At 38.8% G+C, this 27,963-nt stretch overlaps 1 protein-coding gene across 10 annotated transcripts in view; it reads right to left on the bottom strand.

The window, feature by feature from the left end:
• Window positions 1-27,963, bottom strand: part of TMEM144 (transmembrane protein 144) — a 76,621-nt gene that overhangs the window by 27,991 nt on the left and 20,667 nt on the right. For all 10 annotated transcript variants that reach the window (XR_010126161.1, XR_010126162.1, XM_063664241.1 and 7 more), the window contains 5 exons: window positions 9,453-9,534; window positions 6,932-6,999; window positions 4,789-4,907; window positions 2,013-2,132; window positions 823-920 (listed from right to left, as the gene is read on the bottom strand). Coding sequence is in view for 8 of the 10 variants with exons in the window: in XM_063664241.1 (XP_063520311.1) it covers window positions 823-920; window positions 2,013-2,132; window positions 4,789-4,907; window positions 6,932-6,999; window positions 9,453-9,534 (487 nt within the window). In the remaining 2 variants the exon portion in view is untranslated. The remainder of the gene's footprint in view (window positions 1-822; window positions 921-2,012; window positions 2,133-4,788; window positions 4,908-6,931; window positions 7,000-9,452; window positions 9,535-27,963) is intronic.

Below are 27,963 nucleotides of genomic sequence, written 5' to 3'. Positions count from 1 at the left end.
TACCAAAAAAATGAAATAATGAAGAATGTAACATTGTTGAGGGTAGGGACTAAATCTTTTCTGTGTGTAGATAAGGTTGTCCTTGGATAAAGTGACTAAAATAAAACCAAGCAAGGGCCTGGTAGCAATAGGGACCTACTCCCTCACCAACTCCAAATACCTGTCCTTCCCAGATAACAGGCACCAAGCACACAAGGTAAGAAAGTTACACCTGGTGAGTGAGAAGGCTCTGCTTCCATTACAGTTTTTCAAGAATAATCTCTGTGATGGGCAGGTCGCCAAAAGCCACAGTGACCACTTTCACTGATCCTCTGCCCACACTCACCTACTTCAGTGGTTTATTTCCTTTGAATTAGGCTTTCACTTTGTCCTCAGTCTTTATTCTAACTCAAAACAAGAAACAATGGTAGAAAAACCAACTCTCTGTCTACTATAAAAGTTTTGTGAAGGATATTGTTTATTTGTTTTTCAATGTTCCCTTTAAGAGGTCCCATATTTATAAACTTTTACATAAGGAGAGAATAATAGTTATCAATAGCAAATTACAATGTTGCTAAAATTACGTTAAACCAATCAAACCAAAAACTGAAAGGATATTAAAGATTAAGGAGTGACAGCCCTGCTAAAATGAGGTGAGAAATGTTCCTTAGCAATCAAGCACATGAAGATTCAAGAGGGTCAGTTTATCTATCTGAATCCATTAATTGCACTCCTAAAAAATCAAACTCTATGACAGTCTTTAGCGATGCCCTAACAGTGCTTCAGAAAAATTGGGTTTACATTTATAAAATGAAAATTTGGAAAAACAGTTCAGCTACTTACAGCAGTGATTATTGGAAAACTGACCACAGCACTCAGAGAGTGATTTGCTATGAACCAACAGCAGGTAGCTATAGCCCAAAGTACTCCTGACAGGAATCCTGAAATACAAAGACAACACACATTTGCAGACCATGTTCCCCTCCTGAAGAACTCACACTGAGCTACAACAGGAATATCAAAGTGCACATATAAATGCATTCCGATCAATGTTGTTGGCCAATATAGAATTTTGAGCTGTGTTTTATTGTTATTTTAGAACCAAGTAATTTCTCTACTCTTGTCTGCTATGGGTAGAGTGACCAATGCTTTCACATTATCAGCATTAAAGTACCCATAGTAGTAAAACAGGTAGAGACTGGGTGATGAAAAGGGGACTAGGGGACATGCTGAACCCGAACATTCTCTGCAAATACCATTTTCCGTAAACCATAGATATTAATAAAGTGGATCAGAGTGATGCTACGGCTAAGAAAAAAAAAAACCTGTAGTATTTAAGTAAAAATACCAGCTAAAACTTTCACAGTACTTTAGCTAGGCATTCAGTAAAGTATTCTAGCATTTTCTACATGGTGGCATTCTTTAGCATAAATCTGTTAGGCATTCAGAACAAGTCTCTGACTTATGCTTTATTTTTGCCTTTAAAAAATTTTACTTGTGGACCTACATTCCAAATTGAATTATAATAAACTCTTAAATGAGATTTTTAAAAAAGATCAATGCCTAATGAATTAAGTCCAAAAGCATGTATGTTTAACATATGTCTTTTTTGAAGTCATCACGATCTCTTCTTACATTTTGTAGAAACTGTTTACCCAAGTTACTGCATATTCCTATTTGTTGATATATGAACCTTTAGATAGTGAAAAAGAAATAGTAAAGAATGATGATCAATACAGAAGATGTTTGGCACAGGAAAATATCTTAATAGATTTATTGTTTAAGTTTTAGGTTCTATAATAATGGCCAACATTTCATATTCAGTTTCAAGGATTTAAAGTACTTCATATTTGGTGGTGAACTGGGCAAAAGTAATTAGGGGGAATGAACATGCACACACACACACACACACACACACACCCCACATATACAACACAGAGGATGGCTTTGTTTCCAGAAGAAACTTATTCAAGTTAAATGAGTTGTAGATGACACTTTCATATAGTAAGAAGATCTGTAGTACATATTCTTACCTGGTAGGACTGCTTCAGGATATAGTTTAGGACTGTTTTTCATGGCTATGCAGTAGGCCAGAAAGTAGACAGTACTTGTAAGAAAGATGCCACTGAAGTGCGCAAAAACATAGTCTAAATCTGAAAATAGAGATTAAAAACTCTCAAACACCATTTTAATCATTCCAGATATATTTAGATTTCTGAAAATAAACTCACCAGAATTAACCTTAAAGGCAAATAAACCATTAATTAGGCAGAGCGCGGTGGCTCACACCTGTAATCCTAGCACTTTGGGAGGCCAAGGTGGGTGGATCACAAGGTCAGGAGATCGAGACTGTCCTGGCTAACACGGTGAAACCCTGCCTTTACTAAAAATACAAAAAATTAGCCAGGTGTGGTGGCGGGCGCCTGTAGTCCCAGCTACTTGGGAGGCTGAGGCAGGAGAATGGTGTGAATCCGGGAGGCGGAGCTTGCAGTGAGCAGAGATCATGCCACTGCACTCCAGCCTGGGCAACAGAGTGAGACTCTGTCTCAAAAAAAAAAAAAAACCCATTAATTATATTTAATCATCCTAGTTTTCTACATGCTGTTCATATAGAATTTTAATTAATATATTTAAAATCTAGATACATTAAGTAGTAAATTAGTTACTATAATCAAAACTAAAGGCTAGTTTTTATGATCATCTGATAAAGCTAAATAAGAAACAATGAATTATGTAACTATGATGTTAATACCTCCCTTTTAAAAATAGGCATTCAGGCCTAATTTTACTAATGACAATAGCAATTATAGCAAATCCTCAGGTTGACCACAGTGAGAATGTGAATGAAAAAAATTGGAGGTGCTAATTTTATAGGATCCATTGATCAATCTGGAGACCAGCATCTCTGTTGCAGATGACAGCTGTACAGAGGGCTGTTCAGGAAGTTAATCCAGAGAGGGCTTTATTCAATTGTTGATTATAAAACTAAGTACATGGGGGAGTTAATATCACATGATGGTGGCCCAGTCTCAGAAAAATCCCAACTCCACTGACTGTTTAAGCAGATGGGACTGTGGCCACACAGATGGGTGCACTACAGGTTCTTGGCTGGGAAAGCCGTGTTGGACTCAATGTTTCTGTCCCCTAAAATTTTGACAAAGATGAGTGGCCATGTTTAGGAAGAAAAGTTTGACAGAGAGTTTGTCTGTTGCTCTAAGTCTTAAATCCTATTTCTGGATCATGTAAGGGCAATACATCTGTATATGGACCACCACAAAAGAAAGCAAAATATAGTGATTAAAAGTATGGACCACCTGGGTGCAAATCCTCATTTCAATACTCACTAACTTTGGGACTTGGACAAATCATCTCATGTCTCTGTCTTAATTTTCTCAATTGTAAAACAAAGAAAGGGTATTAGTTGCTATGAGAATTAACTGAATATTTGTAAAATACTTAGGACAGAGCACATACTACATATGTGTTGTTAAATAAATGAAATAAAAAATAATCCCCCCTAATTATTTTTGAATAAACTGGGATAAAGTGTTCCCATCACATTACATTCAGAGTTGTCACAAGCAAGATCCCTAAGAAGCCATTGTTCTCTTTGTGTAGAGATTGGTAAGGACACTGTTTATTATGTCCCTGTACCAAGAACATCTGTGCTCCTGAACAATTAGTTGTTTTTATCTTGTGCTCATTGAATCATGAAACTGATCTGATTTCCCTTGTGCCTACAAGGACTCTAAGAGCCAAATTTATGCCTCCTTTCTAGCAAATATACAAATGTAGTATAAAGTTTTTAGATTCGTTTCTGGTTCCTTTTATATACCCACTCTTGTTTTTCTTTCTTTAGTGAGACCTTGTTTTAATTTATTCTATGTTATTCTATTTTTATTAATTTTTATCTTTTTGTAAAAATGCAAAAAAGTATTTGTATAAAATTTTAACAAAAGAAAGACAGAAGTCAGTAAAAGGTTTGAGTAATATACATGGAGCTAACTATAAAAAGGAAGATGGAAATTATGGCATCTACTCAGTCTATCCATTCTGTTAAAGTTGAGTTCAAATCTCAACTTCTTTAACAATCTTTCCCTCACGACTTTTGCCCTCCAAATTCTCCTTTATCTGAACAGAGGTCACATTAATTTTCTATGCCATCTGATTTAGAACTTTATTTTATGAATGATCTTATTATCTTATCATTTCATGGGTGTAAGCCATGCTTCAACATAATTAGTAGATCCCCAAAGTAAACACTCTTTCATCTCCTTTTGAACCTGTACAAGGCTATTGCATATAGTATTAAGTTTACTCCTGGGAGATTAATTCTATCAATGGAAACTGAGATATTAACAGGAAACATTACATTGGGCCTTCCAGTGCATGACTCTGTGCTTGAAAAATAATATCCTCTGATCAAGTAGGCTATACATTAACCTTTACCTGATTTTAAAGTACTATGTACTACACTTTAGCCTTTTTAAAAGAGCAGAAGTATACATATTTTCCCGGAGATCATCTAACTGGAAAATAATTTCCAAATCTTACTGGAAAGTCAGAAACCATGTGTTGAGATCCAAGTAGTTGAAAAGAGTCCTGACTAAATTTGGTTGCATTTGTATGTTAAAGATCATATGAAAATACTCAATCCTTTATTATTTTTGGTGTTCAATGCCTTTCTAATTCGCCACTTACAGGGACAAAGAAAGATTGAATCGATTCATCAATATTTACTATTATCACAATTCTTTTTATATTCATAAAAATAGATATTAATAAAGTAAGATAACTTTTTATTCTCACCATATTGGCTTGCCCCTGCATATATACTATCATTTCTTTTGCTGTGGTCCTTGATATAGATGATTGGCACAAATGTAGATCCATAGAGTACTCCAGATATCACTGCAAGACTGCAGCCCCTTACAAAACAAATAAATCACTATTAATCTTGGCCCAAAGCAGTATTTGTGACAAATGCACAAATGGAATCATAAACATGCTTCAAAAGGCAAATCACAAACAAGCAAAAAGCATCCATTTATCTCAAGCTCTGTGACTGGCGGAAGTCACAGAAATACCCTGCAGTATTAAAGTGGCATCAGGACTAGGAGGACAGTTTCAGTCCACCAGTGTCTAATTTTAGAAGTACATGATTTATAGAAATTAAAATGGATTATAATTATAAGTTGTCATTACACAGATGAGAATATTGCTACAGTTATATTGTACAGTCTACATAAATAAACTTGGCATTCTAATTAAATTGAGATATCTATATACTGACACCATGCTTTATGCTTTTTTAAAAATTTTAACAGGCCATGCTATCCAGCCCAGAACTAGGACAGACTAAGTACTAAATGCATGTTTGTTGAAAACAACTGTTGAAATCCATGAACGTGCCTATGCCTTAGTTGACAATGCCATAGTCAAGAGGAAGTGCTGATTTAATTAAATAATCTGGGTATTTCAGACAAAACATTCCTTTTTATAAAAATAAAATGTTTCATTTTCAGCACTGGAGTCAGGCGGACTCCTCAGACTTGGGCCATATCTGCATGAAGCAAGCATTTCCAATGATTGTAGGGGGAGGTGATTCATATTTTGGAACAGTTCCTTGAAGTTAACACAAAGGACAATGACAGAAAACAGAAAACAGGCCAGGCGTGGTGGCTTTCGCCTATAATCCCAGGACTTTGCCACTGCACTCCAGCCCAGGCGACAGAATGAGACCTTGTCTCTAAAAAAAACAAAAAAATCACACAAAAAAACTCGCCAAACAGAAAACAGTTTTAGGCAAAAACAATTCCCTCCAAAGCTTAAAAACTAACTTAGTCAATTTAAATAGTACTATAAGTAACATGAGCCTGTAGAAACTCACAAGACCACCTTGGCAACATGTTCTACTCATCCTGGAAATCCCTGTGTCACATGAGGTCTGGACTTCATAGCTGTGGAGCGTCCCAAACTCAGACAAGACTAATAGACTAGGCCTAGCTAATTACAAGACAACTAACAATATTTTTCTTAACAAACATCTTAATGAAGGGGAGGCTTTGTGAAAAAAAATTTGAAAAAATTTTTTGTTTGAAAGATTGGTTTTATTCTGATGCAAAACCAGCAACATATTTATTTCTTCCAAAGGTTGTTTGTTATTCTTTCATTCATTCAAATTATTCAAATATTTATTGAATATCTACTATGTGTCAGGTGCTGCTCTTTCCCCCATAAAGATAGTATACACACTATCAAAAAGAAGGCTTTATATTCTTGAGTCAAAAGGTGTCAGCACATGAAGTTTAAAGCAGCCATCAAATGTAAAATGCAAGCTATATACTAGTATGTATTTTCATATTTATTTGGAAGTCCAAAAAACAAAACAGAACAACAACAACAAAAAACACCCTGAAGTAGAGGGGCTGATGTTGAGCCCAACTCTCTGAGTTCTTACGGAGATAGAGGGAGTAGGACCCACACGGGCACAGAATGTTCCACTATATTTGACAATGAATGTCTGGAATTATATAACTGTCTAAACACAGGAGTGTGGGGATTCCTAGCGCAGGGTGGGCATCCTGGGTGGTGCAGTGCTAGACAAGTTTATTGCCTAATCTGACTGTGACTGCTGAGGGCAGGTTGGTCACAATACTACCTCTTTTACTTTAGCTACACAAGTCATGCAAAATTAGGTTGCTTTTATTATCTACTTATCATTTGGAGATAAATGCAATGATTTAGTAATTACTCAAAGCAGTTGAGCTCAAGGGCATCTGTACCTAGAATTCAGCAGGGGACAAAAAAACCTCGCCGCATGGAGATAGAAGTCAAAGTTTGCATTACTATTTTCTTCTTGAACTCAGATGAACATTACTTCATGCTGGTAATCCCCGCTTTAACCAAATATAAAACAGAGTAATAGAGCAAAGAAGTAACCTCTCCTTACACTATGCGGTGGTGTACTGTAGAAAGTTTATCCACCCAGGAACAGGGGTCTTGGGTTGTGTTGATCACCTATTGAAAACATTGGCCCAAATTAAAACAAAAAGAGCATTCAATTGATAATCACACTGGTGACAATATTTCTAGTGCTTTCCTCTTCTCTTTCAAACATGCTTTAAAATATAATAAACATGTCACCTATGCATTCTGATATCTCTAAACTCAACTGTTTCTAATTGTTTCCTCTTTCATTTAGGATGACTTGGCAGTTGGCAAGTCCTCCATTTCAAATTCTCACATTTAATATGTGGCTATTGTGATACACCCATAAAAACTAATAAAACTTATTATCTCGTGTTTCATTTGCATATTTTAATGGTCTGTATAATCTGTAAGGAAATTAGACTCTCCTCCTATGGAATGCTTAAGATCAATGAGCATTTCTTATACTGATTTTTTTTACTAAATTAGTTAATAAAACATTCTAAGCCATGTTTCAATATTAGGCTGATATTCTAAGTCAGGAAAAATTATGAGCAAATTCATATTTCTACTATGGAATTACAGTATCCCTCCCTTATCTGTAGTTTCACTTTCTGTGGTTTCAGTTACCCACTGTCAACAGTAGTCCAAAGATATTAAATGAAAAATTCTGGAAATGAATAATTCATAAGTTTTCAGTTGCACACTGTTCTGAATAGTGTGATGAAACCCTGCATCATCCTTCTCCATCTCACCTGGAATGTGAATGATCCCTATGTCCAGCCTATCCATATTGTATACACTGCCTGCCCCCGAGTCACTTAGTAGCTGTCTTAGTGATCAGATACAAAGACATACTATATATAGGTTTGGTACTATCTGTGGTTTCAGGCATTCCTTGGGTGTCTTGGAACATATCCCCTGTGGATAAGGGGGGTATATTATAATACTGTCTCTTAGCTGAAGTGTTTTTTTTTTTTTTTGAAATGGAGTTTCGTTCTTGTTGCCCAGGCTGGAGTGCAGTGGTGTGATCTTGACTCACTGCAACCTCCTCCTCCCAGGTTCAAGTAATTCTCCTGCCTCAGCCTCCCAAGTAGCTGGGATTACAGGTGTGTGCCACCATACTCAGCTCATTTTTTTTTTTTTTTGTATTTTTAGTAAAGATAGAGTTTCACCATGTTGGACAGGCTGGTCTTAAACTCCTGACCTCAGGTGATCTGCCCACCTTGACCTCCCACAGTGCTGGGATTACGGGCATGAGCCACCACGCCTGGCCAACTGAAGTGTTCTTGATGTTATAATCCTATTGTTTTTGTAAGAGACAAGAAAGTGGATTTGAATTCCTTGTCATGTGCTAAGTCAAGTTTTCCTTTGGCAATAACGGTTTCTTTCACCATAAGGAGCTCATGATGCATGGTTGCATACCCATCAATCATGCTGTTTATGGATCTTTAAACTTATTGCCTAGAAAAATCTCAGGTAGTTAGCCTGCTGTGTATCTTTTACCAAGCTGCATTTATTTTATTATTTTGTTCCATTGTTTTGGAGGATGGTTGGGCAGGAGGCATCTGGATCCCTGAAGCAGGCAAGGAACTCTTTCCCAAAGCCAACTCCTCCCTTCTCCCTGAAACACTTCCCTGATTAGAGATGCCTGTGGATTAATAAGCCTCTTCTCTTTACACTTAAGCTAATTACTATTCAACTTTAGTGTCAATTTAACTAAGGTTTTAGTTGATAAAAGTTTTGATAGGGGAAGAAGTAAAGGAGAAAAGATTAATTTTGAAGTAAGGGGTAGATAAGCACCCTGCCAAGGGGCAATACCCCACTGGGGGTGAGAAGCGCTGGATTCAGAGGGCAGCTGGATAGCACTGGCCTAGGGCAGACAGGAGAGATTTCTTGAGATGAGAAGGATTAGGGCCTGGGTTCATGGCAATGAGGCTTTGCCCTGAAGTCACTTTTGTATATGTAGCTACTGACACTTGTGCTTTATCAGGTCCCTTTTAAAAGTTGCTCCTATTTCACTCAGATTTACTATTCCAGACTGATTTAGATTCTTCAAGGTCAAAACAGTGACTCCTATGATATTTTCTGTTTTTCACTTCGGGTGGAATGGGATACCAGTTCCTATTCTCATACGACTTCACTTACCTTTCTTGGCCTCCTATGGTCTATTCTCCCCTGGACCAACTTCAAAACCTCCTTCCTCCACCTTTCTAAAGTTATTTTCACATTCCTCTACAGTATTTAGGGTTCCTCTATTGTAGGTATCTTTAAATCATTACAAAACATGGGGTTATATATATATCACCTAGTAGAGATCTGTTAATCAAAATAAATAAACCCATGTGCTTGCTGAGAAGCTCAACTGCGGAAATATTGATTGATTGCTACGTACACCTAGCCATAATAAATAAGCTAAGATATTTTACATAGCCAGGAGTGATGAGCAAACACCACTTTTTCATCTGTGTTTAAAATTTATGTATTTTCCATTTATCTTAATTTTATGTTTCAAATCAAGTTGTCTCTCATACTATACTCACATGCTCTGTTATTAATGGAGTGGTATCCATGGAACACGTGTTATTTGGTATTTCACTTTTGATGAACAAAAATATGAAAGCACTGTAAGGAAAATAAATTTTAGTGATATTTATCATAATACTGGTTTATATCAAGCTGCTTGATTTTTAAGAAAAAAAACACACACCTTAAATAATCAGATCCTAATGATATGATGATTACTTTCAAATTGCCCCTTCAGTGGTCCTGCCGTTTTGCCAGAACTCCTATTCTCTTAGATGTTTCTCGTTTTCCTTAATTACAACAGGCTAAAGGCTAAACTCAAAAGCTTTCCTTCCACATCAGATCTTTCCCTTAACTTTGAAATCACATTGTAAAAGAAACACAAATGAAAACTACATTGAAATAATATTTCTTAGCTATTATATTGACTAACTTCAAAAGCTGAACATCCTCAGTTGGACAAACGCTAGGGGACAGATACTCTTAGACACTGCTGATAGAAGTGCAGAACTGTATAACTCACACAGAGGAGAATCTGGGGTGATCTACTGAGGCCACCGGTGTGTCCCCTCCTGACCTTACCAATCCTGCCAGAGGCCCATTCACACAGGTACACTCAAACTCAGGTGAGGTGGCCTACATGGTCATGCAATGGAATACTATGCAGCTGTAAAAATGGAATAATGATGATCTCTATGCTCTGATATGGAAAGATCTCCAGGATACAGTTTAAGAGATAAAAACATACATTTAAGTCTAGTGACATTTTTCCCTTTAACATCTCTCTCATAATACACTATTGATGTCCTGTATCTTTGCAACAAATGCCTCACTTACTCTTGGCTTTTAAGCCATGCAAATTTGTTAAAATGTGTCAAAAGATTAAATTAACTTGAGAAAATGAACAACGTTGGGATACTTTTAACATCTCTTTTGAAATACTTTAAAAATACATTTGCATGGTTCAACATTTCAAACAAAATAAGAAGCTTTCAAAGCATATATGAAACTGAAATAGGGTAGGTAGCTAGGTACAGAAGAGTGTCTATCATATGCTATCTTTTGTGTAAAAATTAAAATGCTCTAGTTAGGTTTCCTTGTTCAATGTCTTACTTGCTTTAAAACATGAATAGTTTCATATTCCTTTCCATATGAGATTTAACTTTCCTTTTTGATTTTTATGGCTCTCTGCATTATGTTCCACCCAACCTATCTCAACATAAATCCTTGTACTGGCTTCTATGCCTGACCACTCCCTGCTCCAAGCTCTCTACCAACCCCCCTCCCCAATTTTTCACAATGACTTGCACTTGCTTCTCTTTCTTCCCTAGCTGGACACCCTACATACTCTTTGTCCTAAAGAAGAGTTGAAGTGTTGAATGTGGTTTAAAAAAAAAGCTTCCCCTTGGGCCAGTCCTCACTGAATCTTCCTCTTTGAATCCCCACAACACTAAGAATACTGTAACTAACACTAAGAATAGTGTAACTAAGAATAGTTACCACACAATCTAGACCATTTGCCACAATGTAATCTTTTTTTCTCTAAAGACTTTCTAATTCAATAGAAGCCAATGTTGGGGTCAGAAAATGATACCCCAAATTATGGCACTTCGGTGTGCTGAGTACTTTGAACTATAGGAGATTGGAAGGCCTTAGAAGCAGCCTCAGAAGGAAAGTCTCTCTCTGACTTCCTTACGCCTTGATGGCTTCCACTCACCTTTCTCCCACAAAGCAGGCCACAGAAATTAGAATTCCTCTTCTCCAAGACGAGTCATGGACACTAGAATCTCTCTTCCTCAAAGCCAGCCATGAAACCTAGATCAATTACTCCAACAACCCCCAACCCTCCACGTTCTGTGTAGGAGCTGGCTATAAAGAAATTCTCTGACCTGCCTTGTCTAGATCATAAGACCCTCATTCCAGAGGGGTCCTGCTGTATATCAAGGAAGAAGAAATACTATACAAAGAGACCAAGAAGAATCCGAACAGGTGGGTTTTGCTATGTTTCTCCCCTCAGTCTATTACCATTAGATCATACCCTTTGTGTAATTACATTTCTACATGGCTGTCAAATCTTCAAATCTAAGCAGAAAAACAGATGTTTTTTCCCTGGGTCTTTGGGTCTTCAGGTTCCCATGTCATGCAGAACTTTGATTAAATTTGTTATGTTTTTGTCTTGTCAACCTGTCTTTTATTACAGGAGTGTCAGCCATGACCCTTATGATAGGGAAGAAAGTTATCACACCTTTCCAGCCCTACAGTGGAAACCACATCTTATATCTCCTTCAGGGTCCTCAAGATATTTAACATGTAGTAAAATTGAATGCATAAAGCCTAATTATATGAGCAAATTTAAATGAGTTACATATGTGTGTGTTTTATATATATTATATATATATTTACACACATATATTTGTGTAAATATGTGTGTATTTCTGTGTGTGCATATATATATATTTGTAAGGTTAATATTAGACATCAATTGGCATTTTGTTCTCAAAATTATACAACGAAAATCCTCTACTCTGTATAGACCTGTGTGTTTTTCTAATAAACAATACAGAATGATATGTTAGAAAATACTTGAAAGCTACAGATAGGATGGGTGGGACCAAGATGGCCAACTAGCAACAGCAGCAATCAGAAGCTCACATCAAAAAGAATGATAATTAGTGTGTGAATCCTTCACTGGCAACCAAGGTATCCAGATTCTCTCATCAGAACTGACTAGGTGGCTGACGTAATAACGGTCAGGAAGGAAAAGCAGTGTGGTCTAGTGGCCCACCTGAGAGCCACACAGGGCTGCAGGGCCCCTACCCCACAGCCAAGGGAATTGGTGAGTGAGCATGCTACCCAGCTGGGGAAACCATGCTTTTTCCACAGAACTTGCAACCTACAGATTGGAAGATCCCACTTGCAAACCTACGCCACTGGGGCCTAGGGTCCCAACACTAGAGCCATGCAGATTCTCAACAGCCTCTCTGCTGGAATCTGCCTCAGCCTGCTGAGCTCCCGAAGGGAGGGGTGACCAGTACCCCAGCTGTAGCTGCCTGCTGCCTAAGCCGTCTGAGCTCCTTGGGGAAGGGGCAGCAGCCCGCACTGGGGCTCATTACTATCCAACACGCTAAGCTGCCTGGGTGAGGGAAGGGTAGCATCCAGCTCTATAGCTCCAGGCCATGCTTTTCCATTGCTGGAGCCAGGGAGGCTGGAGAGCTTGGTCCCCAAGAAGTGTTCCCCAAAGCCCAACACACTGGCTGTGGCAGACTGTGGCAAGAGCACCTCTTCGGGCCTGACCCTGACCCATCCTTTCTCACTGGGCGGGGCCTCCCTGCAGGAACTCCAACAACTCTAGCCTGAGGCTCAGGGACAGAACCTGAGCCTCCCTGGGCCTTCCTTAGGGGGAGGGTTGGCCATAGTCTCTGCAGACCAGCAGTTAGCCTTTCCTCCAGTAGTTCTGAGGAATCTGGATAGACTAGATGAGTGGGTTTCCCCCCAGCGAAGCTCAGCCCCTCCAAAAGGGACAGTCAAAGTGCTTCCTTAAATGGGTCCTGTTCCCCATGCCACCCAACTGGGTGAGATCCTCTGACAGGGGTTGTCAGACACCCTATACAGGAATGATCCTACTGGCATCAGGTTGGTGCCCCTTGGGGCCAGAGATCCCAGATGAAGGAGAAGGCACCCATCTTTGCTGTTCTTCAGCCTCCTTGAGTGACATCTCTAAGCGGAGCGAACCAGATGAATAGGGCCTGAAGTGTACTCCCAGCAAACCACAGCAGCCCTACAGAAGAGTGACCTTGAGAGAAGAGAGACAGACCTTCTCATATTGTTTTATACTCAGAAAAGGAAAGAGAAGCAAAACTAAAGGCAGGTAGCCCAGCGCCTAGGAACCAGACCCGAAACCAAGGAACCAGACCTGAAACCAGGCCTGGGCCTGCCTGACCTAAGCCTGGTAGTTAGAGATCGACCCCTGGCCTAACCCGTTATGTTATCTATAGATTCCAGACATTGTACAGAAAGGCTCTGTAAAAATTCCTGTCCTGTTCTGTTTGGTTCTGATTACCGGTGCATGCAGCCCCCAGTCACATACCCCCTGCTTGCTCAATCGATCACGACCCTCTCACGCGGACCCCCTTAGAGTTGTGAGCCCTTAAAAGGGACAGGAATTGCTCACTCGGGGAGCTCAGCTCTTAAGACAGGGGTCTTGCCCGATGCTCCTGGCCGAATAAATCACTTCCTTCTTTAACTCAGTGTCTGAGGAGTTTGTCTGCGTCTCATCCTGCTATATTTCTTGGTTCCCTGACCGGGAAGCGAGATGATTGGCAGATGGTTGATGCAGCTCCTTAGGTGGCTTAAGCCTGCCCTGTGGAACATCCCTGCGAGGGACTCCGACCAGCCCAAGCGACACAGATCCTGAGAGTGCTCCCGGGTAGGCATTTGCCCCGGTGGGACGCCTCACCAGAGCAGTGTGTGGCAGGCCCCCGTGGAGGATCAGCGCAGTGGCTGAATACCGGGAAGGAACTGGTACTTGGAGTCCAGACATCTGAAACTTGGTAAGACTAGTCTTTGGAACTTGCCTACTCCATCCATTTGAGTGGAAGTGTGGCCTGATCACCCACGGTGTGTCTTTATCGGCACTTTGGTTTAGTTTTGGTTTTGGTTTTGACTTGGTTTGAATTGCTTGATAGCACCAGTCTTGGGAACTTGCCCACTCCATTTGAGTGGAAGTGTGGCCTGATCACCCATGGCGTGCCTTTATCGGCACTCTGATTTTGGTTTTGGTTTTGACTTGGTTTGATTGCTTAACAGGACTGGTCTTGGGAACTTGCCTACCCCATTTGAGTGGAAGCATGGTCTGATTACCCACGGTGTGCCTGTACTGGCAGTTTGGTTTTTCTTTTTGGCTTGACTTGGATTGCTTGATACTTTGGTTTTGGTTTTGACCTGGCTTGGATTTCTGGGTACTCTGATTTTGGTTTTGATTTTGGTCTGGTGTAAACTGCAAAAGTGTGTGTGTGCCCTTTTTACCCGTTCTTTGTTTTGTGGTGTGCGTGTGGTGTGAGAGTGGTGTTTTGCCTCGAAGAAGCATAGGTCAGGCACAAATAAGCCCACTCTACTAGGAAATACATTGAAAAATTTCAAGAAAGGATTTAAAGGAGACTATGGAGTACTATGACACCAGGAAAACTTAAAACTTTGTGTAAAGTAGACTGGCCAGCATTAAATGTAGGCTGGCCATCACAAGGAAGCCTGGACAGATCTCTTGTTTCAAAGGTATAGCCCAAGGTAAGATGTAAAGCCAGGGCACCCAGACCAGTTTCTGTACATAGACGCTTGGTTACAGCTGGTTTTAGAGCTCTCCACAGTGGTTGAGAGAACTGCAGAATAAGCGAGAAGAGAGAGAGGAAGAGACAGAGGCAAAAGGAAAGTCAAAGAGAGAGAGACAAAGTCAAAGAGATAAAGAAAGAGAGAAAGAGAGATATATACAAGTAGTTAAGAAAAAAAAAAGTGTACCTTATTCCTTTAAAAGCCAAAGTAAATTTAAAACCTGTAATTGATAATTGAAAGTATTCTCTGTAACCCTATAATGCTCCAATACCACTTCATTGTCGGTTTAAACAAGGGCATATCCTGAAAGCACTGAGGGCTTCCTACCAAAAATCCTTAACCTAGTAACCCGTGGATGGCCCAAATGTATTCAGTCTGTAGCGGCAACTGCTTTGTTAACAGAAAAAAAAAAAAAATAATAACTTTTAGAAGAAACCTCATTGTGAGCATACCTCACTAGTTCAGTTCAGAACTATTCTAAATCAAAAAAGTAAAAAAGTAGCTTACTAACTCAAAAATCTTAAGGTATGAGGCTATTCCGTTAGGAAAAAAAAAAAGTCATCTATACCAATTCTAAATTAATTTGGACAAAACAAGGTCTTATTAATAGCAAAGGATAATTAAAATCCCAAACTTAACAAGGTTTTCAAGAAAAGTAAAGTTTGCTAAAAGTTAACAGTGTAACATGTATTATACTAACTTCTATTCTTGTGGCCTCAGACAGCCTAGCCCACAGACATAAAAGAAGTTCACTTTAGAAAAGAACAGTTATCATCTTCAAAAAAAAAAGAAAAAGAAAAGAAAAAAAGGGGGAGCGGAATTTATGTAAAAAGAGTATTATATGGCAAATTCTTGCCCTGAAATAAATTAACTGGTTGTTTACAGAAAAAAATATTTTTAATAAGTCAGAAAGTTAAAGCATGTCAAAGAATTGTCTGCGAAAGTTGTGAAAGAGAAAAATGTTATAAAAAGGAATTTATGCAAGAAATGTTGTATAATTTAAAAGTAACTAGGCCTCCTGAATGTAAAACTAAAAAAAAAAAAAAAAAAAAAAAAAAAAAACCAGTTTATGTGCAAGGTGTATAAAGAAAATAAAATATACTTTTGATAAAAGAATTATGAGGCATAAAAATATAAATTTTTACCTACATTAAAAAGTTAAAAATATGTACATTTTGTTTTAAAGGTTTAATCAAGTTTTAAAATGTTAATTAGAAAGAAAATTCTGTGTGTAAACATTGGCTAAAGTTAAAGAGGTATCAACCAGTTTTCCTGTAAACTGGACATTAAAATAAAAGCATAGCAGGCTTTTCTTAAAGCACCAACCTGCTCTTTAGCAAAAATTATAAAAGGTTAAAAAGAGTCTATAAAATCTTACCTTATGCTCAAACATTAAAAATTGGATAAATATGTCTACAAGATTTTATTAAAATTAAGTTTAACATTAATAACACACTAATATAAAGGTAAAATTTAGCTTATCTGGTATAAAAATCATACATTCATTTTACTAGAGGATCATAGAAGTTAAAGACTTAAAACAAACTTTAGCAATTAAGACAGGATACCAAGATGCAAATGCCTGGTTAAAATGGATCAAATATTCCATCTGCACGTTAAACAAAAGCAATTGTTATGCTTGTGCACATGGCAGGCCAGAGGCCCAGATTGTCCCCCACTCCACTAAGGTGGTCCTCCAGTCGACCAGGCATAGGCTGCATGGTAGCTCTTTTCCAGGATTCTATAGCCTGGAGTAATAAGTCATGCCAAGCTCTCTCTGCTATATCCCGAAGTCCCGCACCCTGTGGGTCAGCCCCCGAGGGCCATCCAGCTTCCGTCTCCCAACACTAAATTCACTTTGTGTCTCTCACAACAGGGAGGAAACTTAGCATTCCTTAGAGACCTGAAAGGATGTGATGAGCTTAAGAATTTTCAAGAGCTTATCAATCAGTCAGCCCTTGTTCATCCCCGAGCGTATGTGTGGTGGTATTGAGGTGGACCTTTACTGGGCACTCTGCTGAATAACTAGAGTGGCACTTGTGCTTTAGTCTATTTGGCTATCCCTTTCACCCTGGCATTTCATCAGCCAGAAGGAGAAAAAAATAAGACATCATAAAGCGAGAGAAGCCCCTTATAGGTCTTTCAACTCTCACATCTATTTAGATGAAATTGGAGCCCCACAAGGAATACCAGATCAATTTAAAGCATAAAATCAAATACCTACAGGATTTAAGTCAATATTTTAGTGGGTGACAGTTAATAAAAATGTAGATTAGATAAACTACATCTATTACAACCAACAGCAACAAGCTTTTCATGAGTTAAAAGAAAAACTCATGTCGGCCCCAGCCCTGGGGCTAACTGAGCTGACAAAACCCTTTACACCCTACGTGTCAGAAAAAAAAAAAAAAATGGCAGTTGGAGTTTTAACCCAGACTGTAGGGCCCTGGCCAAGGCCAGTGGCCTATCTCTAAAAAAAACAACTAGACGGAGTTTCCAAAAATTGGCCCCCATGTCTAAGGGCCCTAGCAGCAATGGCCCTGTTAGCACAAGAAGCAGATAAGCTAACTCTTAGGCAAAACCTAAACATAAAGTCCCCCCATGCTGTGGTGACTTTAATAAATACCAAAGGACATTATTAGCCAACGAATGCTAGACTAACTGGATATCAGAGCTTGCTCTGTGAAAATCCCTGCATAACCATTGAAGTTTACAACACCCTAAACCCTGCCACCTTGCTCCCGGTATTAGAGAGCCCAGTTGAACATAACTGTGTAGAGGTATTAGACTCAGTTTATTCTAGTACGCCCAACCTCCAAGACCACCCTTAAACATCAGTAGACTGGGAGCTCTACGTAGATGAGAGCAGCTTTGCCAACCCCTGCAAAGTGACTCTGAAGAAGACAAGCCCTGCTCCAGTCACACCCAGAAGCTGACTGGTCCACGCACGGCCGAAGCATGAGGAAACTCATCGCAGGACTCATTTTCCTTAAAATTTGGACTTGTACAGTAAGGACTTCAACTGACCTTCCTCAGACCGAAGGCTGTTCCTAGTGTATACATCAAGTCACTGAGGTAGTACGAAAGGTTGCTACGGTCTTATTATTTTACAGTTATTATAAGTGTACTAGAACTCTAAAAAAACTTATTTGTATAATGTTATTCTATACAAGGTATGTAGCCCAGGAAATGACCAACCTGATGTGTGTTATGACTCATCTGAGCCTCCCATGACCACAGTTTTAAAAATAAGATTAAAAACTGAAGACTGGTGGAGGCTCACAAATGATACAAGTAAAGTGTTAGCCAAAACAGAAAAAAAAGAGGTGCCCAAACAAGTCACCTTAAAATTTGATGCCTGTGCTGTCATTAATAATAATAAGTTAAAAATAAGATGTAGTTCTAATTAAGAAAGAGGCTATATGACAGAAAATAAGTACATTTATCATAAATTAAGACTGTGTAAAAATAAATGTAGATACTGGTCTTGTGTCATTTAGGCTACTGAAATAAAAAATGAAAAAAAAATCCTGTCCACCTTCAAAAAAGAGAAAAGTGGCCTTTCCTGTACCAGTAATCAGTGTAACCCCTTAGAACTAGTAATAACCAACCCCCTTAATCCTCGCTGGAATAAAGGGGAACGTGTAACCCTAAAAATTGATAAGGCTGTACTGGATCTTCAAGTAAATATTATAGTTTGAAGAAAAGTTTATAAATACACTCCTGAGCCAGTATTTCAAACCTTCTATGATGAACTGAATGTGCCAGTACCAGAAATTCCAGGAAAAACAAGAAATTTGTTTTTGCAATTAGCCAAGCATGTAGCTCAGTCTCTCAATGTTTCTTCATGTTATATATGTGGAGAAACTGTAATAGATCAATGGCCATAGGAAGCCCGAGAATTAGTACTGACAGACCCAGTTCCTGATAAATTCCTGGCTCAAAAAAAATCACCCTGATAACTTCTAAGACCTAAAAGCCTCAATCATTAGACAATACTGTATAGCAAGAGTGAAGAAAGCCTTCACCCTTCCTATAGAAAGACTCAGCTGCCTTAGGCAAAAACTGTATAATAGTACTACAAAAACAGCCACCTAGTAAAGTTCAAAACATACTAAGAAAAATCCATTTAGTAAATTCCTAAAGTTGCAGACCATTTAGGCCCACCCAGAATCCCTCTGGGACTGGACAGCCCCCACTAGGTTATACTAGATATGCAGACATAAAGCCTATGCTAAGCTACCTGACCGGTGGACAGGTAGTTGTGTTATAGACACTATTAAACCATCTTTCTTCCTAATGCCCATAAAAACAGAGGAACTCCTAAGCTTCCCTGTCTATGCTTCCCGTGAAAAGCAAAGCATAGCCATAGATAATTAAAAAGATGATAAATGGCCTCCTGAAAAAATTATACAATACTATAGACCTGCCACTTAGGCACAAGACGGCTCGTGAGGATACCAGATCCCCATTTACACGCTCAACTGAATCATACGGTTGCAAGCTGTCTTGAAGATCATCATTAATAAACCTGGTAAAACCTTGACTGTTCTGGCCCGGCAAGAAACTCAGATGAGAAATGCTATCTATCAAAATAGATTGACTGTCAACTACTTGCTAGAAGCTGAAAGAGAAGTTTGCAGAAAATTTAACCTTACTAATTGCTGTCTACACATAGATGATCAAGGGCAAGTAGTTGAAGACATACTTAAAGATATAACGAAACAGGCACATATGCCCATGCAAGTGTGGCATAGATTTGATCCTGAGGCCATGTTTAGAAATTAGTTCCCAGCACTAAGAGGATTTAAAACTCTTATAATAGAAGTTATAATAGTAATAAGAACCTGCTTACTGCTCCCTTGTTTGCTACCTGTACTCCTAAATGATAAAAAGCTTCATTGCTACCTTAGTTCACCAAAATGCTTCAGCACAAATGTACTATATGAATCACTATCAATCGATTGCACAGGAAGACATAAGTAGCGAAAATAAGAGTGAGAACTCCCACTAATAAAAAGTGAGTCTCAAAGGGAGGAAATGAGAGAAGAGAGGCAGACCCTCTCATATTGTTTTATATTGTCTTATACTCAGGAAAGGAAAGAGAAGTGAAACTAAAGGCAGGTAGCCCGGCGCCTAGGAACCAGACCAGAAACCAAGGAACCAGAACTGAAACAAGGCCTGGGCCTGCCTGACCTAAGCCTGGTAGTTAAAGATCAATCCCTGGCCTAACTGGTTATGTTATCTATAGATTCCAGACATTGTATGGAAAGGCATTATAAAAATCCCTGTCCTGTTCTATTTCGTTCTGATTACCAGTACATGCAGCCCCCAGTCACATACCTCTGCTTGCTCAATGGATCACGACCCTCTCATACAGACCACCTTAAAGTTGTGAGCCCTTAAAAGGGACAGGAATTGCTCACTAGGGGAGCTCGGCTCTTAAGACAGGAGTCTTGCCCGATGCTCCCAGCCAAATAAACCACTTCCTTCTTTAACTGGGTGTCTGAGGAGTTTTGTCTGCGGCAAATCCTGCTACAACCTTACCACTGAAAGAAAAACAAACAGAAAGCAACAACAATAGCATCAACAACAAAAAAATGTCCCCACAAAAACCCCATTCAAGGGTCAGCAGCCTCAAAGATTGAAACTAGTCAAACTCATGAAGATGAGAAAGAATTGACGAAAAAATGCTGAAAACCCGAAAGGCCAGAGTGCCTCTTCCCCTCCAAATGATCACAGCGCCTCTCCAGCAAGGGTGCAGAATTGGATGAACTGACAGAAGTGGGCTTCAGAAGACGAATAATAAAAAAATCTGCCGAGATAAAGGAGCATGTTCTAACCCAATGCAAAGAAGCTAAGAACCTTGATAAAAGGTTAGAGGAGCTACTAAGAAGAATAACCACTTTAGAGAGAAACATAAATTACCTGATGGAGCTGAAAAACATTGCATGAGAACTTCGTGAAGCATACACAAGTATCAGCAGCCAAATCAAACAAGCAAAAGAAAGGATAGCAGAGTTTGAAGACCACCTTGCTGAAATAAAGCATGCAGACAAGATTAGAGGAAAAAAGAATGAAAAAGAATGAACAAAGTCTCTAAGAAATATAACACTACGTAAAAAGACCAAGCCTATGATTGATTGGAGTACCTGAAAGAGACGGGGAGAATGGAAACAAGCTGGAAAACACACTTCAGGATATTATCCAGGAGAACCTCCCTAATCTAGCAAGACAGGGCAACATGCAAATTTAGGAAATACACAGCACACCACTAAGATACTCCATGAGAAATCAACCCCAAAACACATAATCATCAGATTCTCTGAGGTCGAAATGAAGGAAAAAATGTTAAGGGCAGCCAAGAGAAAGGCCAGGTCACCTACAAAGGGAAGCCCATCAGAGTAACAGTGGATCTCTCAGAAGAAACTCTACAAGCCAGAAGAGACTGGGGGCCAATATTCAACATTCTTAAAGAAAAGTATTTTCAATCCAGAATTTCATATCCAGACAAACTAAGCTTCAAAGTGAAGGAGAAATAAAATCCTTTCCAGACAAGCAAATGCTGAGGGATTTCATTACCACCAGGCCTGCTTTGCAAGAACTCCTGAAAGAAGCACTATATATGGAAAAGAAAAACTGGTACTAGCCACTGCAAAAAACACACCAAAATATAAAGACCAATGACACTATGAAGCAACTGCATCAACAAATGTGCAAAATAACCAGATAGCATCAGGACGACAGGATCAAATTCACATATAACAATATTAACCTTAAATGTAAATGGGATAAATGCCCCAAATAAAAGACACAGACTAGCAAATTGGATAGAGTCAAGACCTATCAGTGTGCTGTATTCAGGAGACCCATCTCACGTGCAAAGACACACATAGGCTCAAAATAAAGAGATGGAGGAAAATTTACCAAGCAAATGGAAAGCAAAAAACAGCAGGGATTGCAATCCTTGTCTCTGACAAAACAGACTTTAAGCCTAAAAAGATCAAAAAAGACAAAGAAGGGGATTACATAATGGTAAAGGGAACAATTCAACAAGAAGAGCTAACTATTCTAAATATATATGCACCCAATACGGGAGCACCCAGATTCATAAAACAAGTTCTTAGAGACCTACAAAGAGACTTAGACTCCCACACAATAATAGTGGGAGACATTCACACCCCACTGTCAATATTAGACAGATCAACAAGACAGAAAATTAACAGGATATTAACAGGGATATTCAGGACTTGAACTCAGCTCTGGATCAAGTGGTTCTAATAGACATCTGCAGAACTCTCTACCCTAAATCAACAGAATATACATTCTTCTCAGTGCCACATGGCATTTATTTGAAAATTGATCACATAATTGGAAGTAAAACACTCCTCAGCAAATGCAAAAGAAGTGAAATCATAAACAGTCTCTTAGACCACAGTGCAATCAATTAGAACTCAGGATGAAGAAACTCACTCAAAACCACACGATTACATGGAAATTGAACAACCTGCTTCTGAATGACTCCTGGGTAAAAAATGAAATTAAGGCAGAAATAAAGAAGTTCTTTGAAACCAATGAGGACAAAGAGACAATGTACCAGAATTTCTGGGACACAGCTAAAGCAGTGTTAAGAGGGAAATTTATAGTACTAAATGCCTACATCAGAAAACTAGAAAGATCTCCAATTGACACCCTAACATCACAATTAAAAGAGCAAGAGAGGCAAGAGCAAACTAATCCAAAAGTTAGCAGAAGACAAGAAATAACTACAATCAGAGCAGAAATGAAGGAGATAGAGACACACACACAAAAAAACCCTCCAAAAAATCAATGAATCCAGGAGCTGTTTTTTTTGAAAAAATTAACAAAATACATAGACTGCTAGCTAGACTAATGAAGAAGAAAGAGAGAAGAATCAAACAGACACAATAAAAAATGATAAAGGAGATATCACCATTGACCCCACAGAAATACAAACTACCATCAGAGAATACTATAAACACCTCTATGCAGGTTGGGTGCAGTGGCTCACACCTGTAATCCCTGCACTTTGCGGGGCTGAGTGGAGTGGATTACTTGAGGTCAGGAGTTTGAGACCAGCCTGGCCAACATGGTGAAACCCCATTGCTACTAAAAATACAAAAATTAGCCAGGCGTGGTTGCAGGTGCCTGTAATCCCAGCTACTCAGGAGGCTGAGGCAGGAGAATCATCTAACCCAGGAGGCAGAGGTTGCAGTGAGCTGAGATTGCACCGCTGCACTCCAGCCTGGGCAACAGAGTGAGACATCGTCTCAAAACAAAACAGAACAAACAAAAAACCCCACCTCTATGCAAATAAACCAGAAAATCTAGAAGAAATTGATAAATTCCTGGACTCATACACCCTCCCAAGACTAAACTAGGAAGAAGTTTAATCCCTGAATAAACCAATACCAAGTTCTGAAATTGAGGCAGTAATTAATAGCCTACCAACCAAAAAAAAAAAAAAAAAATTCCCAGGACCAGACGGATTCACAGTCTAATTCTACTAGAGGTACAAAGAGGAGCTGGTACCAATATTTCTGAAACTACTCCAAACAATTGAAACAGAAGGACTCTTCACTAACTCATTTTATGAAGCCAGCATCATTGTGATACTAAAACTGGGAAGAGACACAATGAAAAAAGAAAACTTCAGGCCACTATCTCTGATGAATATTGATGTGAAAATCCTCAGTACTGGCAAACTGAATCTGAATACTGGCAAACTGAATCTGAATACTGGCAAACTGAATCCAGCAGCACATCAAAAAACTTATGCACCATGATCAAGTCAGCTTCATCCCTGGAATGCAAGGCTGGTTCAACATATGCAAATCAATATATGTCATCCATCACATAAACAGAACCAAAGACAAAAACCACATAATTATCTCAATAGATTCAGAAAAGATCTTTGATAAAATTCAACATCCTTTCATGTTAAAAACTTTCAATAGACTAGGTATTGATGGAACATACCTCAAAATAATAAGAGCTATTTATGACAAACCCACAGCCAATATCATATTGAATGGTCAAAAGCTGGAAGCATTCCCTTTGAAAACTGGGAAGGATTTCTTTGAACAAGACAAGGATGCCCTCTCTCATCACTCCTATTCAACATAGTATTGGAAGTTCCGGCCAGGGCAATCAGGCAAGAGAGAGAAATAAAGGGTATTCAAATAGGAAGAGAGGAAGTCAAATTGTCTCTGTTTCCAGATGACATGACTTTATAGTTAGAAAATCCCATCATCTCAGCCTCAAAAATCCTTAAACTGATAAGCAACTTCAGCAAAGTCTCAGGATACAAAAATCAATGTGCAAAAATCACAAACACTCCTTTACATCAACAATAGACAAGCAGGGAGCCAAATCATGAATAAACTCCCATTCACAATCACTATGAAGAGAATAAGATACCAGGGAATACAGCTAACAAGGGATGTGAGGGACTTCCTTCAAGGAGAACTGCAAACCCCTGCTCAAGGAAATAAGAGAGGACACAAACAAATGGAAAAACATTCCATCCTCATGGATAGGAAGAATTGATATCATGAAAATGCCCATACTGCCCAAAGTAATTTATAGATTCAATGCTATTCCCATCAAACTACCACTGACATTCTTCACAGAATTAGAAAAAACTACTTTAAATTTCATATGGAATCAAAGAAGACTCCATATGGCCAAGACAATCCTAAGCCAAAAAGAACAAAGCTAGAGGCATCACACTACCTGACTTCAAACTATACTACAAGGCTACAGTAACCAAAACAGCATGGTACTGGTACCAAAACAGATATGTAGACTAATGGAACAGAACAGAGAACACAGAAACAACACCACACATCTACAACCATCTGATCTTTGACAAACGTGACAAAAACAAGCAATGGGGAATGGATCTCCTATTCAATAAATGGTGTTGGCAAAACTGGCTAGCCATATGCAGAAAATGGAAACTAGACCCCTTCCTCACACCTTATACAAAAATTAACTCAAGATGGATTAAAGACTTAAATGTAAAACCCAAAACCATAAAAACCCTAGAAGAAAATCTAGGCAATACCATTCAGGACATAGGCATGGGCAAAGACTTCATGACGAAGATGCCAAAAGCAATTGCAACAAAAGCCAAAATTGACAAGTGGGATCTAATTAAACTAAAGAGCTTCTGCAAAGCAAAAGAAACTATCATCAGAATGAACAGGAAACCTACAGAATGGGATAAATTTTTTGCAATCTGTCTGTCTGACAAAGGTTTAATATCCAGAATGTACAAGGAACTTAAACAAATTTACAAGAGAAAAACAAACAACTCCATCAAAAAGTGGGCAAAGGATATGAACAGACACTTCCCCAAAGAAGACATCTGCATGACCAACAAACATGAAAAAAGCTCAACATCACTGATCATTAGAGAAATGCAAATCAAAACCACAATGAGATACCATCTCAGGCCAGTCAGAATGGTGATTATTAAAAAAACAGAAACAATAGATGCTGGCGAGGCTGTGGAGAAATAGGAATGCTTTTACACTGTTTGTGGAATATAAATTAGTTCAACCATTGTGGAAGACAGTATGGTGATTCCTCAAGGATCTAGAACCAGAAATACCATTTGACCCAGAATCCCGTTGCTGGGTATATACCCAAAGGAATATAAATCATTCTACTATAAAGACACATGCACATGTATGCTTATTGCAGCACTATTTACAATAGCAAAGTCATGAAACCAACCCAAATGCCCATCAATGATAGACTGGATAAAGAAAGTGTGGTACATATACACCACGGAATACTTTGCAGCCATAAAGAGGAATGAGGTCATGTTCTTTGCAGAGACATGTATGTGGCTGGAAGCCATCATCCTCAGCAAACTAACATGGGAACAGAAAACCAAACACTGCATGTTCTCACTCATAAGTTGGAGTTAAACAGTGAGAATATGTGGACACAGGCAGGGGAACAACACACACCACGGCTTGTTGGGGGGTGGTGGGCAAGGGGAGGGAACTTAAAGGATGGGTCAATAGGTGCAGCAAACCACCATGGTACACGTGTACCTATGTAACAATCCTGCACGTGTATCCTGGAACTTAAAGTAAAAAAAATAAAAAATAAATGAATAAATAAATAAAAGGACACTATAGATAAGGCTCTTGATTGTTTTACTTCAAACAAGTGTACAACCCTCCAACAAATCACTCCCTGAGACTTGACAGTTTTCATCTAAAAAATGGGGATATACACTCATCACAGAGCTGTGATGAAAATCAAATGAGAATGCATACACAATTCTCAGTGTACTTCTGGCACAAAATAAAATCTGAAAACATGTTAGTAAAGAGAAAGCCTTAATTACCAAATGGATAGGTGACAGGGTGCTGAGCATGAAAAAGAAATTAGGCCTACACAATGATTTTGAGCCTGTGCAACTAATGCTAGTCATAAGAATAGGTAAATCAGAAAGAAGAGTCCCAGTCAGTTAGATCAAGGGAGTGGGTGGCAGTAAGTAAGGAGAAGGTAATCAAATTTATTTTATGTATATGAACATAAAACTGAATAAATCACAAGGTGTTTTGGGCTACAGACTTAAAATAACTTGGTGCAGTACATCAAATACAAAGTTCCATGATAAGGTCTATGAATGCCATCAAAGGCATAGGTAACTTAAAAGGAAACTTGATGTTTTACCCAAAGATTCTTCTTTACATTTTCAAGCTTTCCAGCTTCCCTAGATTTGCAATCCCATACATGACATACTTAGTAAAAACTGTGTGTGTGCATGTGCAGTTAGGCCAACAACTGAAGTCAACAAACATTTACTAAGCATCAATTATGTGTGAAACACTATATATGAAAGTTTGATGGTGATGGTGGGAGGACTGGTGTATATAGAAAATAATGGGCCTTATCCTTCAGGAAATCATAGTTCAGGAATAAAGAGGACTGTATAAATAATACAAAGTAGACTCTGATCGTTTCAATAATGGAAGAAGCATAAAAAGTTTTGGTAGTTTAGGGGAAGATTCTAACTAGAGAGAAGAAAATCAAGAAAACATCACACGGGATGGAACAATCTCAAATGATATTAAATGATGGTCAAGGAGGCTGAGGAAAAGGCCTTCAAGGCTGAGGGAGATGTCTGGAGTATGGTGTAATCCTGGGTGAATGAATGCACAATACAGGAAGAAAGGTAAAACATGTATAGAAACACTGGCTGGATAGATGTACTGTAAGGGACAAACCAGATTAAGAACACAGGTTTATTCTGAATTCAGTGGGGAACATTCAAAGGTTTTTAAACAGGACAGTGACATGCCCTGATGTAGGGCAGATGTAAGCTATCCATACTGGCAAAAGGGAATAATGGAACCAGGGAAACTAGATGTGAGATTTTTTTACAATCACATGTATACAAGTGGGTAAGTAGGATGGGACCGAGGGAAAGCAGAGGAAGAACTTGTGAAACATTCAAAAATTTTTTTACAGGAATAGACATAGCATATAAAGGGAAAAAAATAAAGATGACAGGTTTTGAATTTGAATGACTGTGGCCTTCTATGGAGAGAGAGAACTCAGGAAGAGGAACCAGTTTGCAGGGAAGGGTCCAGTAAGAAAAGTAATTCTGACTGGGAAATGTTGAGGACAAAGAGAAAGGAACAAATGGTTTAGTGTTTTCAAAGTGCTGATCAGCATCATTCCCTTCCGTGTGTTATCTCAGATAAGACTGAAAGGAGGTACCTGTAGAGCATGTGTAGAGATGTGTAGCTTGGCCCGTAGTTTAGAAATAAGGGCTGTGGCTTGAGGAAAGGTGACAGCTAGAGACAATGATTTGGGTTTCCTCACAATGTAAAATAATAGATGAAGCTGTGGAGTAAACATAACCTTCCAGGGAAGGCATGTTAAATGAGAAGACAAAAGAAGGGAGAGCAGGTCCTTAAAGATAATCCAAATCATATTATTATTTGAATTGAAAAGGACATCGATCTTGTTATATAGACCTCTGGCTCCTGGATCTTTAAGAAAGCAAATGTTTAACAGAGTGTTCTGAATATTGTTTCTTGGTGTCAGCTCTGCTCTCACCCTTACATACTCTCTCCTGAACCATGGAGCATGGAAGACTGAAAATTACATTTCCCAAACTTTATTGGCAGCTAGGTTCTGCCAGGGGGA

Source organism: Pongo pygmaeus, chromosome 3 (genome assembly GCF_028885625.2).
Source record: "Pongo pygmaeus isolate AG05252 chromosome 3, NHGRI_mPonPyg2-v2.0_pri, whole genome shotgun sequence".
Lineage (NCBI taxonomy): Eukaryota > Metazoa > Chordata > Mammalia > Primates > Hominidae > Pongo > Pongo pygmaeus.
Note: the sequence above shows the minus strand (reverse complement) of the source record. Positions and strands in the feature narration are given on the sequence as shown.